This window comes from Protopterus annectens, chromosome 16.part0 (genome assembly GCF_019279795.1).
Source record: "Protopterus annectens isolate FY-2018-M chromosome 16.part0, PAN1.0, whole genome shotgun sequence".
Taxonomy (NCBI): Eukaryota; Metazoa; Chordata; order Ceratodontiformes; family Protopteridae; genus Protopterus; species Protopterus annectens.
Genome location: NC_056750.1, coordinates 827498634 through 827517500, shown reverse-complemented (window position 1 = coordinate 827517500; position 18867 = coordinate 827498634). Strand labels below are relative to the sequence as shown.

Sequence of the window (18867 nt, the reverse complement as noted above, 5' to 3'; positions counted from 1 at the left end):
TGGGTACTTTAATCCAGTTGGATTTTCCCGCTAAACAAATGTCAATAAATGACTGTAAAATACTAGCAGGGTCCACAGAGATACACAACTGTATGTAGTGGAATAGCATGAATGGGACTGAATAACTGTATCAAGTAACCATATTTTTTTCAATTTTTAAATTATTTTCTGAAAAATAATGTTCAAACCTTTTGAGTTTCCTGTTTTGGTTTAGTTAGAAATCTTACAGTGTTCACTATTGTGAGAGTTATTTAGAGCCCCATGACAAAAAACATAAAAAATCCTTAGGGATATTTTATCTGCCAGACACACTGGGGTTGAAGACTTCTGTGACAAAGCCACTAATCAAAATTCTTCCAATGAAGCCAACAAATATTTCCATATGCCAAATATTTCCATATCCTATTAAAACATAATCTCTGAACCATTCCCTTGAAGTATAAAAAACACATTTTTAAGATATGTATATATAATATGGTACACATGACATTAGGGTGCCACCTCAACAGCGACAATCATCTAGAGCCAAAGTCTACACCACTTGGTGGCTAGCCCTGCCACGGAAGCACTCAGTGATATTATATTCACAAAGCAGCAGAAAGTATACTAAAGGACTAAGTCAACACAGGAACATGGTAGATAGTCCAAACATGATAGTGGGTTAGACTCTAAAAGAACCTGGATGTAGATTAACTCACTACACAGAGCAGTCCACTCTACACCTGTGCCAAAAATCTAGAGTATTCAGTGTATGATAGTGGGGATTGCTGGTGCCTTTCACCTAGTTCTAAAAGGAGAAAACTTGCTTTATCAAAACTCTTCAGCATTGTACACATACAACCCCGAAGCATTTGAGTGACCCACTGAAGTGAATACGCAGTTCTGGTAATGCAGTAATGCCACCTACATGTGGGACTAGGTACTACAAGCAATAAAAGGGGGAAGCTAGACTGTCTGCAGAAGCAAGTTCCATATATAAGTGGAGCTGTACTGCAATAGATGAGAACCTAAGGGGGGGCTGAGGACAGTGCCCATGCTCATTTGGGTGGTACCTGAGCTGTTCCCATACTTCAGTGGTGATGGTCTGCACAGACTTTTAAGTTAAACATAGATGTCATTCCCTGGTAGGCTACTGATACTGTATTTCTGAACCTGTCCATGTATAGGAAATATACAGGGATGACAGATCTGTTACCTGTCATGTCTGAATTCTGTCATCTGCTCTGAGCTGATATGCAGGATAGCCTAGTGGCTTTGGTACTGCAAGCAGGCTCCTGTAGCACCTGCCAACTTTGCCTGGACTTGGGAAGATCACTGAATCCTTGGGTAAGTTTGTAGCAAACGAGGAACAGGTAATGAAATTCACTAATATAGCATGGCAAGGAATCTCCGTTCACACTCCAAGTGCAGAGAGACTCTTTACCATCCAGTACCTTAGTGTTGTGAGGTATTCATCGGACCATACTCTGTACCCGCATGATGATATCACTCCTAGGGGCAGGAAGGAAATAGAGGTTTAGAGGAGGAAAAGCAGGACAGCAGAACCTCTCTCTTCACTACTCCAAACTATATAGAATCTAGCCCATATGGGATAACCCTGCATTACATGTGCCATTCATCGATACAGTTTAGGAAAGCGTCAATGTGAAACAAAACGTACCCTTTGTAAAGGTAGAAAAAAGGAAAGACCATTCATTACAGTACTGTAAGAGTCCTCCTCAAAGAATGGGCATGTTATTTTCTCCTCTGCACCATGTGTTATTAAACTGAAAAAAATGGGCAAAGTTTCAGTCTGTAGAGTTAGTAAATAATTGAATTTGTGTGTGTGTGTGTGTATTTGTGTGTTCTGTAGCAAACTGACAGAGCACATAAGGAATGAAAAATAATACTGTGTTTTTAATTTATATACAGAATGCAAAATTGCAGTGATGCAGTTATATCATGAAAATGGCAAGGGTGTGTATACACTTACAGCCAATTGACTACATTATTGTTAATTAGCTAACAATAGATTTATGTATTTAAAGCACAACATAAGTTACTGAAAATGGAATGTATTTCTAAAAAAAGAACTGACATGTTATAAATGTTGTACATTTGTCATTACTCAATGCATTTTTTCTAAAAGTATTCATCCAAAACAGGTCATTTTCTGCTTGAGGTTAATGCACTTTCAGCTGCGAAGTTTACTTTGGCATAAATATTGTGTGCCTCATTACTCACTTGACAGTAGAGTGATCCCTAAATGACATTGACATTATTAAGGTATATTATCAGTACACAGTGTACAGTGTAGTCTGTGAATACCTCCAGGCACTGTATATAATTTACATGGCTGCATAACCTGTCAGCAGCCATAATTACAATCACAAACATCTTAGGTAGTACACCTATGTGGTGTGTGAACACTAAAAACAGACTCATATGAGGTAATGATTTGTCCAATTTTTTCTATCTGGATTTCCCCCTTACCCATGTTATAAGCAACTAGTAACAGTTGTTGTTTTCTCCATCAGTATGTCTGCCTGTCTATCTCTTTGTCTGTCTATGTATCTATATATCGATTGGCATTTGCTAACTGAATAGAGTACTGATCCAGGTGGACATTTTTCAGACTTGGCTGGTTAAGAGACTTGTTGAGAGTTATGCATTACGAAAATGGATGCTGTGGGAATCAAACATCAGACTGTAGTAAGCAGCTCTTTAAGAGCTCATGGCCCTAATCATCTGTTTTTACTACTTGGCTTGTATCTGTCTTTTATTTTTCTACATCAGCTGTGTTTTCGATCTCTACCCATATAGTGACTTTTTACTGTGCCAGATACTATTTCAGACATCTGTAACTGCTACTGATAAAAGTTGAATCCTCATGTTTTTATTTAGTATAGTGGCTTGTAATCTTATATTATTCTTCCACACTTACTTGTGAACACCAGTGTCCCACAAATGCACAGTCTGTCTGATATTATTAGTGGTAAAAGATGATGACCTCCAAGAAGTATGAAAACACACAATTGTATACTGTAACATATAAGGATATGCACAAATCTTCTTCTTCTTCTTCTTTCGGCTTTTCCAGGTTAGGGGTCACCACAGTGGATCATCTGCCCACTCATGATTGGCAGTGGAGTTTTACAGTGTCAAGTTGCCAGCCCGGCGCCCAACCTTCAACGGAAGGCGGACACATGCACACACTCATGCCTAGGGCCAATTTAGAGTGTCCAATCCACCTACCACATGTCTTTGGGATGTGGGAGGAAACCAGAGCATCCGGAGGAAACCCACGCGACCACAGAGAGGGCATGCAGACTCCACACAGAAGGCACCCCAGCGAGGATCAAACCGGAGAATCTCTTGCTGTGAGATGACAACAAGGATATGCATAAATAAAAATTAAAAAATACCCAGGGCAAATATATTGTCTTGCATGATCCAGTCGTTCCACTTTAACTGAATGACTGATCACTGCAGGAGGTACCAACCTACCCTCTTAAGAATTTTTTTAATGATTTTTCAAAATCTTGAGCTCCCCCCACCCCTTCACGCCTGCAATATACCCCCCTCACTTTCTTCTAGATCATGTATGCCCCTGATCACATTGGATGTGCCATCTAGCACTCAAGCTCTCTTCCGCAAAACTACTTCTAAATTTTCTTCCTCCTGATTTTTCTTTTATAAAGTATTTAGTTAAATAGTTGTATTCATTAGAGTTGAGTTAGTTTAATAATTTTTGTAATTTTATACTTTTAGTACTCTTCCCCTCCTGTTCCTGTGACACGCCATTTTTTTCCTTGTTAGGCCTGATCTTTTTATGTCCCTTTATTCTTACTTTCTATGTATTTTATAGAATTTTATTTTCCTGTTTTGATTAAACTTTACTGTTTATCAGTACTGTTGGCTGGCATGTTTTGTGGAGTATAATATGTGGTTAGTTGATTGAAAAAAATTATGTTTATTGGTGCAGTTGATTAGTCTTTTTTGTGCATCACATAGCATGGTTACTTTTTTGGATTTTGCTGTGTATTTTTCCTGACAGTGCTTATTGTGAGATTGTATTTGTTGACAAGTCATGGATGACCCTAGGATTAAGGAAATGCTCTAAGTGTGGTCAAAAGATTCCCTATAATGCACACAACCTGTGTGTTATGTGCCTGGGGTGGATCATTATTCCTCCTTCTGCTTTATTCTTTCTGGGAATCAAACCACCAATGTTGATGACTTCAGCCATAGTGTCCCCCAGCACTGAGGGAGTCAGTGTTGAGACAATCAGTAGCAAGGATGTTGGCACTGATGAAAGGACTGTTGAGGTAGATGGTACGGTAACTACATTTGGCTGTGATACTCCTGGTGCCAAAACAGAGGCCAATGTAGCAGCATAAGTTGAGGAGGGAACAAATCCTTCTCTAGTGATCCTAGATGCAGAGGGGATAGTGACTGCTCCAAATTCCATTTTGGACTAGACCAAAGTCTTTATCCTCCTTTTTATTTCAGAAACATTGTAGGGCTGTGTATTGATCAAGCTTACTTTAGTGAAATCCCAAAAGAGGTTTAGGATTCAAAGCATGGAAAAGATGATGACAGAGGAAATATAAAACAATAGAGGAAAAAGGCAAAGAAAAACGAAGGACAGAGGAAATTAGGCCAAGTGAGTACAGGCCTCCTCCTCCAAAAGTGTACTAGAGGGACCCAACTTCTACTAGGACCACACCGACTAGGGAACCACTACAAAGTTCTCTTGTTGGGGTTTTCCACAGCTGGAAATTTTAGTTCATCCAGGCTGCACCCCAAGGGAGACACTTAACAGCTTCTCCAGTGGCTGGGAACTTTCATGATACATTGAATCCTAAACCTCTTTGGGAATATCATTAAGGTCAACTTGATCAATATAGAGCCCTGCAATTCATCTCAAATGAGAAAGGAGTTTAAAGACCTTGGTTAAGTCCGAAATTGAATTTGGTGCCCTCACCACCTCTTATGCCTCTAGGGTAGCTAGAGAAGGCTTTGTTCCCTCCTCAACTCATACTCCTACCCTAGGCGCTATTTTGGCACTGTGAGTATCAGAACCAAATGTGGTTACCATGCCAACTACTGCAACAGTCCTTCAGTCAGTACCAAGGATGTTGGCACCAATGGAAGGGCTGTTGCAGTAGATATGTCACTACCATACCATCTGTTGTAACAGTCCTTCCATCGGTACTAATATACCTGGTACTGATTGTCTCAACACTGACTCCTTTGGTGCTGATGGACACTAAGCCTGAACTTATTAACATTGATGGCTCTACTGCATCATCAGTACCAATTCCCTTAATAACATTTATAGTCATCATCATCACCATCATCATCATCATCATCACCATCATAACCATCATCATCATAACCATCATCATCATCATCATCATCACCATCATCATCATCATCATCATCACCATCATCATCATCACCATCATCACCACCATAATCATCATCATCATCACCATCATCATCATCATCATCATTTGAGTGTTTGGTGCCCACCTTAGCACCAGTCATTGTGTCCTGTCCAAGCTATAGCACCACTGTGTCAGCTCTGACGTTATCAGGGTCAGTTTCGGGACAGGTCTGATGACTTCATTGTTAATATTTTCAACACCACCAGCTGAATTTGTGGAATTAGTTAAAGGCAAACATGTTTCACAAGCACCTTCTGTATTGACACCACCATCAACATCTCACAGTTTGGGACATGGGGTCTTTCTTCCTTATCCTTGTAGGACTCATCACCAAAGAGTGTGAGAAAATGGCAGAGTCCACTGCATCAATAACAACATGTCAAATTAAGTACAAAAGTAGTGACTCAGCAAATATTTTTGAACTGTCCTAAACTTACATCTAGACATACCGCTGCTATTATTATTATTGTTAGCACCAGTATTTGTATTAGCTCTACTGCTATTACCTGGAGGACTATAGCTACTGCTCCTGCTATCGTGGTTAGTACCAGTATTTGTATTACCTCTACTACTGCTATTACCTGGAGGACTGTAGCTACTGCTATCGTTGTTAGCACCAGTATTTGTATTACCTCTACTACTGCTATTACCTGGAGGACTGTAGCTACTGCTCCTGCTATCATGGTTAGTACCAGTATTTGTATTACCTCTACTACTGCTATTACCTGGAGGACTGTAGCTACTGCCATCGTTGTTAGCACCAGTATTTGTATTACCTCTACTACTGCTATTACCTGGAGGACTATAGCTACTGCTCCTGCTATCATGGTTAATACCAGTATTTGTATTACCTCTACTACTGCTATTACCTGGAGGACTGTAGCTACTGCTACCGCTATCATTGTTAGCACCAGTATTTGTATTACCTCTACTACTGCTATTACCTGAAGGACTATAGCTACTGCTATCGTTGTTAGCACCAGTATTTGTATTACCTCTACTACTGCTATTACCTGGAGGACTGTAGCTACTGCTCCTGCTATCATGGTTAGTACCAGTATTTGTATTACCTCTACTACTGCTAATACCTGGAGGACTGTAGCTACTGCTATCGTTGTTAGCACCAGTATTTGTATTACCTCTACTACCGCTATTACCTGGAGGACTGTAGCTACTGCTCCTGCTATCATGGTTATTACCAGTATTTGTATTACCTCTACTACTGCTATTACCTGGAGGACTGTAGCTACTGCTCCTGCTATCATGGTTAATACCAGTATTTGTATTACCTCTACTACTGCTATTACCTGGAGGACTGTAGCTACTGCTCCTGCTATCATGGTTAATAACAGTATTTGTATTACCTCTACTACTGCTATTACCTGGAGGACCATATCTACTGCTATCGTTGTTAGCACCAGTATTAGTATTACCTCTACTACTGCTATTACCTGGAGGACTGTAGCTACTGCTCCTGCTATCATGGTTAGTACCAGTATTTGTATTACCTCTACTACTGCTATTACCTGGAGGACTGTAGCTACTGCTCCTGCTATCATTGTTAGCACCAGTATTTGTATTACCTCTACTACTGCTATTACCTGGAGGACTGTAGCTACTGCTCCTGCTATCGTTGTTAGCACCAGTATTTGTATTACCTCTACTACTGCTATTACCTGGAGGACTGTAGCTACTGCTATCATTGTTAGCACCAGTATTTGTATTACCTCTACTACTGCTATTACCTGGAGGACTATAGCTACTGCTCCTGCTATCATGGTTAGTACCAGTATTTGTATTACCTCTACTACTGCTATTACCTGGAGGACTATAGCTACTGCTCCTGCTATCATGGTTAGTACCAGTATTTGTATTACCTCTACTACTGCTATTACCTGGAGGACAATAGCTACTGCTATCGTTGTTAGCACCAGTATTTGTATTACCTCTACTACTGCTATTACCTGGAGGACTATAGCTACTGCTCCTGCTATCATGGTTAGTACCAGTATGTGTAATACCTCTACTACTGCTATTACCTGGAGGACTGTAGCTACTGCTCCTGCTATCATGGTTAATACCAGTATTTGTATTACCTCTACTACTGCTATTACCTGGAGGACTGTAGCTACTGCTACTGCTATCATTGTTAGCACCAGTATTTGTATTACCTCTACTACTGCTATTACCTGGAGGACTGTAGCTACTGCTATCATTGTTAGTAGCAGTATTTGTATTACCTCTACTACTGCTATTACCTGGAGGACTATAGCTACTGCTCCTGCTATCATGGTTAGTACCAGTATTTGTATTACCTCTACTACTGCTATTACCTGGAGGACTGTAGCTACTGCTCCTGCTATCATGGTTATTACCAGTATTTGTATTACCTCTACTACTGCTATTACCTGGAGGACTGTAGCTACTGCTATTGTTGTTAGCACCAGTATTTGTATTACCTCTACTACTGCTATTACCTGGAGGACTGTAGCTACTGCTCCTGCTATCATTGTTAGCACCAGTGTTTGTATTACCTCTACTACTGCTATTACCTGGAGGACTGTAGCTACTGCTATCGTTGTTAGCACCAGTATTTGTATTACCTCTACTACTGCTATTACCTGGAGGACTGTAGCTACTGCTCCTGCTATCATGGTTAGTACCAGTATTTGTATTACCTCTACTACTGCTATTACCTGGAGGACTGTAGCTACTGCTGTCGTTGTTAGCACCAGTATTTGTATTACCTCTACTACTGCTATTACCTGGAGGACTGTAGCTACTGCTGTCGTTGTTAGCACCAGTATTTGTATTACCTCTACTACTGCTATTACCTGGAGGACTGTAGCTACTGCTGTCGTTGTTAGTACCAGTATTTGTATTACCTCTACTACTGCTATTACCTGGAGGACTGTAGCTACTGCTACTGCTATCATTGTTAGCACCAGTATTTGTATTACCTCTACTACTGCTATTACCTGGAGGACTATAGCTACTGCTATCGTTGTTAGCACCAGTATTTGTATTACCTCTACTACTGCTATTACCTGGAGGACTGTAGCTACTGCTCCTGCTATCATGGTTAATACCAGTATTTGTATTACCTCTACTACTGCTATTACCTGGAGGACTGTAGCTACTGCTATCGTTGTTAGCACCAGTATTTGTATTACCTCTACTACTGCTATTACCTGGAGGACTATAGCTACTGCTCCTGCTATCATGGTTAGCACCAGTATTTGTATTACCTCTACTACTGCTATTACCTGGAGGACTATAGCTACTGCTATCGTTGTTAGCACCAGTATTTGTATTACCTCTACTACTGCTATTACCTGGAGGACTATAGCTACTGCTATCGTTGTTAGCACCAGTATTTGTATTACCTCTACTACTGCTATTACCTGGAGGACTATAGCTACTGCTATCGTTGTTAGCACCAGTATTTGTATTACCTCTACTACTGCTATTACCTGGAGGACTGTAGCTACTGCTATCGTTGTTAGCACCAGTATTTGTATTACCTCTACTACTGCTATTACCTGGAGGACTGTAGCTACTGCGCCTGCTATCATGGTTAGTACCAGTATTTGTATTACCTCTACTACTGCTATTACCTGGAGGACTGTAGCTACTGCTGTCGTTGTTAGCACCAGTATTTGTATTACCTCTACTACTGCTATTACCTGGAGGACTGTAGCTACTGCTGTCGTTGTTAGCACCAGTATTTGTATTACCTCTACTACTGCTATTACCTGGAGGACTGTAGCTACTGCTGTCGTTGTTAGTACCAGTATTTGTATTACCTCTACTACTGCTATTACCTGGAGGACTGTAGCTACTGCTACTGCTATCATTGTTAGCACCAGTATTTGTATTACCTCTACTACTGCTATTACCTGGAGGACTGTAGCTACTGCTGTCGTTGTTAGCACCAGTATTTGTATTACCTCTACTACTGCTATTACCTGGAGGACTGTAGCTACTGCTCCTGCTATCATGGTTAGTACCAGTATTTGTATTACCTCTACTACTGCTATTACCTGGAGGACTGTAGCTACTGCTCCTGCTATCATTGTTAGCACCAGTATTTGTATTACCTCTACTACTGCTATTACCTGGAGGACTGTAGCTACTGCTCCTGCTATCGTTGTTAGCACCAGTATTTGTATTACCTCTACTACTGCTATTACCTGGAGGACTGTAGCTACTGCTATCGTTGTTAGCACCAGTATTTGTATTACCTCTACTACTGCTATTACCTGGAGGACTGTAGCTACTGCTATCGTTGTTAGCACCAGTATTTGTATTACCTCTACTACTGCTATTACCTGGAGGACTATAGCTACTGCTATCGTTGTTAGCACCAGTATTTGTATTACCTCTACTACTGCTATTACCTGGAGGACTATAGCTACTGCTATCGTTGTTAGCACCAGTATTTGTATTACCTCTACTACTGCTATTACCTGGAGGACTATAGCTACTGCTATCGTTGTTAGCACCAGTATTTGTATTACCTCTACTACTGCTATTACCTGGAGGACTGTAGCTACTGCTCCTGCTATCATGGTTAGTACCAGTATTTGTATTACCTCTACTACTGCTATTACCTGGAGGACTGTAGCTACTGCTATCGTTGTTAGCACCAGTATTTGTATTACCTCTACTACTGCTATTACCTGGAGGACTGTAGCTACTGCTATCGTTGTTAGCACCAGTATTTGTATTACCTCTACTACTGCTATTACCTGGAGGACTATAGCTACTGCTCCTGCTATCATGGTTAGCACCAGTATTTGTATTACCTCTACTACTGCTATTACCTGGAGGACTATAGCTACTGCTATCGTTGTTAGCACCAGTATTTGTATTACCTCTACTACTACTATTACCTGGAGGACTGTAGCTACTGCTATCGTTGTTAGCACCAGTATTTGTATTACCTCTACTACTGCTATTACCTGGAGGACTGTAGCTACTGCTCCTGCTATCATGGTTAGTACCAGTATTTGTATTACCTCTACTACTGCTATTACCTGGAGGACTGTAGCTACTGCTCCTGCTATCATTGTTAGCACCAGTATTTGTATTACCTCTACTACTGCTATTACCTGGAGGACTATAGCTACTGCTCCTGCTATCATGGTTAGTACCAGTATTTGTATTACCTCTACTACTGCTATTACCTGGAGGACTGTAGCTACTGCTCCTGCTATCATGGTTATTACCAGTATTTGTATTACCTCTACTACTGCTATTACCTGGAGGACTATAGCTACTGCTATCGTTGTTAGCACCAGTATTTGTATTACCTCTACTACTGCTATTACCTGGAGGACTGTAGCTACTGCTATCATTGTTAGCACCAGTATTTGTATTACCTCTACTACTGCTATTACCTGGAGGACTGTAGCTACCGCTATCATGGTTAGTACCAGTATTTGTATTACCTCTACTACTGCTATTACCTGGAGGACTATAGCTACTGCTCCTGCTATCATGGTTAATACCAGTATTTGTATTACCTCTACTACTGCTATTAACTGGAGGACTATAGCTACTGCTCCTGCTATCATGGTTAGCACCAGTATTTGTATTACCTCTACTACTGCTATTACCTGGAGGACTATAGCTACTGCTCCTGCTATCATGGTTAGCACCAGTATTTGTATTACCTCTACTACTGCTATTACCTGGAGGACCATAGCTACTGCTATCGTTGTTAGCACCAGTATTTGTATTACCTCTACTACTGCTATTACCTGGAGGACTGTAGCTACTGCTATCGTTGTTAGCACCAGTATTTGTATTACCTCTACTACTGCTATTACCTGGAGGACTGTAGCTACTGCTCCTGCTATCATGGTTAGTACCAGTATTTGTATTACCTCTACTACTGCTATTACCTGGAGGACTGTAGCTACTGCTCCTGCTATCATTGTTAGCACCAGTATTTGTATTACCTCTACTACTGCTATTACCTGGAGGACTATAGCTACTGCTCCTGCTATCATGGTTAGTACCAGTATTTGTATTACCTCTACTACTGCTATTACCTGGAGGACTGTAGCTACTGCTCCTGCTATGATGGTTATTACCAGTATTTGTATTACCTCTACTACTGCTATTACCTGGAGGACTATAGCTACTGCTATCGTTGTTAGCACCAGTATTTGTATTACCTCTACTACTGCTATTACCTGGAGGACTGTAGCTACTGCTATCGTTGTTAGCACCAGTATTTGTATTACCTCTACTACTGCTATTACCTGGAGGACTGTAGCTACCGCTATCATGGTTAGTACCAGTATTTGTATTACCTCTACTACTGCTATTACCTGGAGGACTATAGCTACTGCTCCTGCTATCATGGTTAATACCAGTATTTGTATTACCTCTACTACTGCTATTACCTGGAGGACTATAGCTACTGCTCCTGCTATCATGGTTAGCACCAGTATTTGTACTACCTCTACTACTGCTATTACCTGGAGGACTATAGCTACTGCTCCTGCTATCATGTTTAGCACCAGTATTTGTATTACCTCTACTACTGCTATTACCTGGAGGACTGTAGCTACTGCTCCTGCTATCATGGTTAGTACCAGTATTTGTATTACCTCTACTACTGCTATTACCTGGAGGACTATAGCTACTGCTATCGTTGTTAGCACCAGTATTTGTATTACCTCTACTACTGCTATTACCTGGAGGACTGTAGCTACCGCTATCATGGTTAGTACCAGTATTTGTATTACCTCTACTACTGCTATTACCTGGAGGACTATAGCTACTGCTCCTGCTATCATGGTTAATACCAGTATTTGTATTACCTCTACTACTGCTATTACCTGGAGGACTATAGCTACTGCTCCTGCTATCATGGTTAATACCAGTATTTGTATTACCTCTACTACTGCTATTACCTGGAGGACTGTAGCTACTGCTCCTGCTATCATGGTTAATACCAGTATTTGTATTACCTCTACTACTGCTATTACCTGGAGGACTGTAGCTACTGCTCCTGCTATCATTGTTAGTACCAGTATTTGTATTACCTCTACTACTGCTATTACCTGGAGGACTGTAGCTACTGCTATCGTTGTTAGCACCAGTATTTGTATTACCTCTACTACTGCTATTACCTGGAGGACTATAGCTACTGCTCCTGCTATCATGGTTAGCACCAGTATTTGTATTACCTCTACTACTGCTATTACCTGGAGGACCATAGCTACTGCTATCGTTGTTAGCACCAGTATTTGTATTACCTCTACTACTGCTATTACCTGGAGGACTGTAGCTACTGCTATCGTTGTTAGCACCAGTATTTGTATTACCTCTACTACTGCTATTACCTGGAGGACTGTAGCTACTGCTCCTGCTATCATGGTTAGTACCAGTATTTGTATTACCTCTACTACTGCTATTACCTGGAGGACTGTAGCTACTGCTCCTGCTATCATTGTTAGCACCAGTATTTGTATTACCTCTACTACTGCTATTACCTGGAGGACTATAGCTACTGCTCCTGCTATCATGGCTAGTACCAGTATTTGTATTACCTCTACTACTGCTATTACCTGGAGGACTGTAGCTACTGCTCCTGCTATCATGGTTATTACCAGTATTTGTATTACCTCTACTACTGCTATTACCTGGAGGACTATAGCTACTGCTATCGTTGTTAGCACCAGTATTTGTATTACCTCTACTACTGCTATTACCTGGAGGACTGTAGCTACTGCTATCGTTGTTAGCACCAGTATTTGTATTACCTCTACTACTGCTATTACCTGGAGGACTGTAGCTACCGCTATCATGGTTAGTACCAGTATTTGTATTACCTCTACTACTGCTATTACCTGGAGGACTATAGCTACTGCTCCTGCTATCATGGTTAATACCAGTATTTGTATTACCTCTACTACTGCTATTACCTGGAGGACTATAGCTACTGCTCCTGCTATCATGGTTAGCACCAGTATTTGTATTACCTCTACTACTGCTATTACCTGGAGGACTATAGCTACTGCTCCTGCTATCATGGTTAGCACCAGTATTTGTATTACCTCTACTACTGCTATTACCTGGAGGACCATAGCTACTGCTATCGTTGTTAGCACCAGTATTTGTATTACCTCTACTACTGCTATTACCTGGAGGACTGTAGCTACTGCTATCGTTGTTAGCACCAGTATTTGTATTACCTCTACTACTGCTATTACCTGGAGGACTGTAGCTACTGCTCCTGCTATCATGGTTAGTACCAGTATTTGTATTACCTCTACTACTGCTATTACCTGGAGGACTGTAGCTACTGCTCCTGCTATCATTGTTAGCACCAGTATTTGTATTACCTCTACTACTGCTATTACCTGGAGGACTATAGCTACTGCTCCTGCTATCATGGTTATTACCAGTATTTGTATTACCTCTACTACTGCTATTACCTGGAGGACTATAGCTACTGCTATCGTTGTTAGCACCAGTATTTGTATTAACTCTACTACTGCTATTACCTGGAGGACTGTAGCTACTGCTATCGTTGTTAGCACCAGTATTTGTATTACCTCTACTTCTGCTATTACCTGGAGGACTGTAGCTACCGCTATCATGGTTAGTACCAGTATTTGTATTACCTGTACTACTGCTATTACCTGGAGGACTATAGCTACTGCTCCTGCTATCATGGTTAATACCAGTATTTGTATTACCTCTACTACTGCTATTACCTGGAGGACTAAAGCTACTGCTCCTGCTATCATGGTTAGCACCAGTATTTGTATTACCTCTACTACTGCTATTACCTGGAGGACTATAGCTACTGCTCCTGCTATCATGGTTAGCACCAGTATTTGTATTACCTCTACTACTGCTATTACCTGGAGGACCATAGCTACTGCTATCGTTGTTAGCACCAGTATTTGTATTACCTCTACTACTGCTATTACCTGGAGGACTGTAGCTACTGCTATCGTTGTTAGCACCAGTATTTGTATTACCTCTACTACTGCTATTACCTGGAGGACTGTAGCTACTGCTCCTGCTATCATGGTTAGTACCAGTATTTGTATTACCTCTACTACTGCTATTACCTGGAGGACTGTAGCTACTGCTCCTGCTATCATGGTTATTACCAGTATTTGTATTACCTCTACTACTGCTATTACCTGGAGGACTATAGCTACTGCTATCGTTGTTAGCACCAGTATTTGTATTACCTCTACTACTGCTATTACCTGGAGGACTGTAGCTACTGCTATCGTTGTTAGCACCAGTATTTGTATTACCTCTACTACTGCTATTACCTGGAGGACTGTAGCTACTGCTCCTGCTATCATTGTTAGCACCAGTATTTGTATTACCTCTACTACTGCTATTACCTGGAGGACTATAGCTACTGCTCCTGCTATCATGGTTAGTACCAGTATTTGTATTACCTCTACTACTGCTATTACCTGGAGGACTGTAGCTACTGCTCCTGCTATCATGGTTATTACCAGTATTTGTATTACCTCTACTACTGCTATTACCTGGAGGACTATAGCTACTGCTATCGTTGTTAGCACCAGTATTTGTATTACCTCTACTACTGCTATTACCTGGAGGACTGTAGCTACTGCTATCGTTGTTAGCACCAGTATTTGTATTACCTGTACTACTGCTATTACCTGGAGGACTGTAGCTACCGCTATCATGGTTAGTACCAGTATTTGTATTACCTCTACTACTGCTATTACCTGGAGGACTATAGCTACTGCTCCTGCTATCATGGTTAATACCAGTATTTGTATTACCTCTACTACTGCTATTACCTGGAGGACTATAGCTACTGCTCCTGCTATCATGGTTAGCACCAGTATTTGTATTACCTCTACTACTGCTATTACCTGGAGGACTATAGCTACTGCTCCTGCTATCATGGTTAGCACCAGTATTTGTATTACCTCTACTACTGCTATTACCTGGAGGACCATAGCTACTGCTATCGTTGTTAGCACCAGTATTTGTATTACCTCTACTACTGCTATTACCTGGAGGACTGTAGCTACTGCTATCGTTGTTAGCACCAGTATTTGTATTACCTCTACTACTGCTATTACCTGGAGGACTGTAGCTACTGCTCCTGCTATCATGGTTAGTACCAGTATTTGTATTACCTCTACTACTGCTATTACCTGGAGGACTGTAGCTACTGCTCCTGCTATCATTGTTAGCACCAGTATTTGTATTACCTCTACTACTGCTATTACCTGGAGGACTATAGCTACTGCTCCTGCTATCATGGTTAGCACCAGTATTTGTATTACCTCTACTACTGCTATTACCTGGAGGACTGTAGCTACTGCTATCGTTGTTAGCACCAGTATTTGTATTACCTCTACTTCTGCTATTACCTGGAGGACTGTAGCTACCGCTATCATGGTTAGTACCAGTATTTGTATTACCTGTACTACTGCTATTACCTGGAGGACTATAGCTACTGCTCCTGCTATCATGGTTAATACCAGTATTTGTATTACCTCTACTACTGCTATTACCTGGAGGACTATAGCTACTGCTCCTGCTATCATGGTTAGCACCAGTATTTGTATTACCTCTACTACTGCTATTACCTGGAGGACTATAGCTACTGCTCCTGCTATCATGGTTAGCACCAGTATTTGTATTACCTCTACTACTGCTATTACCTGGAGGACCATAGCTACTGCTACTGCTATCGTTGTTAGCACCAGTATTTGTATTACCTCTACTACTGCTATTACCTGGAGGACTGTAGCTACTGCTATCGTTGTTAGCACCAGTATTTGTATTACCTCTACTACTGCTATTACCTGGAGGACTGTAGCTACTGCTCCTGCTATCATGGTTAGTACCAGTATTTGTATTACCTCTACTACTGCTATTACCTGGAGGACTGTAGCTACTGCTCCTGCTATCATGGTTATTACCAGTATTTGTATTACCTCTACTACTGCTATTACCTGGAGGACTATAGCTACTGCTATCGTTGTTAGCACCAGTATTTGTATTACCTCTACTACTGCTATTACCTGGAGGACTGTAGCTACTGCTATCGTTGTTAGCACCAGTATTTGTATTACCTCTACTACTGCTATTACCTGGAGGACTGTAGCTACCGCTATCATGGTTAGTACCAGTATTTGTATTACCTCTACTACTGCTATTACCTGGAGGACTATAGCTACTGCTCCTGCTATCATGGTTAATACCAGTATTTGTATTACCTCTACTACTGCTATTACCTGGAGGACTATAGCTACTGCTCCTGCTATCATGGTTAGCACCAGTATTTGTATTACCTCTACTACTGCTATTACCTGGAGGACTGTAGCTACTGCTCCTGCTATCATGGTTAGTACCAGTATTTGTATTACCTCTACTACTGCTATTACCTGGAGGACTGTAGCTACTGCTGTCGTTGTTAGCACCAGTATTTGTATTACCTCTACTACTGCTATTACCTGGAGGACTGTAGCTACTGCTGTCGTTGTTAGCACCAGTATTTGTATTACCTCTACTACTGCTATTACCTGGAGGACTGTAGCTACTGCTCCTGCTATCATGGTTAGCACCAGTATTTGTATTACCTCTACTACTGCTATTACCTGGAGGACTATAGCTACTGCTATCATTGTTAGCACCAGTATTTGTATTACCTCTACTACTGCTATTACCTGGAGGACTATAGCTACTGCTACTGCTATCGTTGTTAGCACCAGTATTTGTATTACCTCTACTACTGCTATTACCTGGAGGACTGTAGCTACTGCTCCTGCTATCATGGTTAGCACCAGTATTTGTATTACCTCTACTACTGCTATTACCTGGAGGACTGTAGCTACTGCTATCGTTGTTAGCACCAGTATTTGTATTACCTCTACTACTGCTATTACCTGGAGGACTATAGCTACTGCTGCTATCATGGTTAGCACCAGTATTTGTATTACCTCTACTACTGCTATTACCTGGAGGACTGTAGCTACTGCTGCTATCGTTGTTAGCACCAGTATTTGTATTACCTCTACTACTGCTATTACCTGGAGGACTGTAGCTACTGCTACTGCTATCGTTGTTAGCACCAGTATTTGTATTACCTCTACTACTGCTATTACCTGGAGGACTGTAGCTACTGCTCCTGCTATCATGGTTAGTACCAGTATTTGTATTACCTCTACTACTGCTATTACCTGGAGGACTGTAGCTACTGCTCCTGCTATCATTGTTAGCACCAGTATTTGTATTACCTCTACTACTGCTATTACCTGGAGGACTGTAGCTACTGCTGCTATCGTTGTTAGCACCAGTATTTGTATTACCTCTACTACTGCTATTACCTGGAGGACTGTAGCTACTGCTACTGCTATCATGGTTAGCACCAGTATTTGTATTACCTCTACTACTGCTATTACCTGGAGGACTGTAGCTACTGCTATCGTTGTTAGCACCAGTATTTGTATTACCTCTACTACTGCTATTACCTGGAGGACTGTAGCTACTGCTCCTGCTATCGTTGTTAGCACCAGTATTTGTATTACCTCTACTACTGCTATTACCTGGAGGACTGTAGCTACTGCTCCTGCTATCATGGTTAGTACCAGTATTTGTATTACCTCTACTACTGCTATTACCTGGAGGACTGTAGCTACTGCTATGCTATCGTTGTTAGCACCAGTATTTGTATTACCTCTACTACTGCTATTACCTGGAGGACTGTAGCTACTGCTCCTGCTATCGTTGTTAGCACCAGTATTTGTATTACCTCTACTACTGCTATTACCTGGAGGACTATAGCTACTGCTCCTGCTATCATGGTTAGCACCAGTATTTGTATTACCTCTACTACTGCTATTACCTGGAGGACTATAGCTACTGCTATCGTTGTTAGCACCAGTATTTGTATTACCTCTACTACTGCTATTACCTGGAGGACTGTAGCTACTGCTCCTGCTATCATTGTTAGCACCAGTATTTGTATTACCTCTACTACTGCTATTACCTGGAGGACTGTAGCTACTGCTCCTGCTATCATGGTTAGCACCAGTATTTGTATTACCTCTACTACTGCTATTACCTGGAGGACTGTAGCTACTGCTCCTGCTATCATTGTTAGCACCAGTATTTGTATTACCTCTACTACTGCTATTACCTGGAGGACTATAGCTACTGCTCCTGCTATCATGGTTAGTACCAGTATTTGTATTACCTCTACTACTGCTATTACCTGGAGGACTATAGCTACTGCTATCGTTGTTAGCACCAGTATTTGTATTACCTCTACTACTGCTATTACCTGGAGGACTGTAGCTACTGCTATCATTGTTAGCACCAGTATTTGTATTACCTCTACTACTGCTATTACCTGGAGGACTGTAGCTACTGCTATCATGGTTAGTACCAGTATTTG

General features: G+C 41.2%; 1 protein-coding gene across 1 annotated transcript in view; it reads right to left on the bottom strand.

Annotated features, from left to right (window-relative positions):
• LOC122790663 (trimeric autotransporter adhesin AtaA-like) overlaps positions 1-18273 on the bottom strand; it is a 20119-nt gene extending 1846 nt beyond the window's left edge. The window contains exons 1-2 of the mRNA XM_044058187.1: positions 18223-18273; positions 5939-18116 (exon numbers count right to left, since the gene is read on the bottom strand). Of these exons, the coding sequence (XP_043914122.1) occupies positions 5939-18116; positions 18223-18273 (12229 nt within the window). The remainder of the gene's footprint in view (positions 1-5938; positions 18117-18222) is intronic.
• Between the last annotated feature and the right edge of the window lie 594 nt (positions 18274-18867).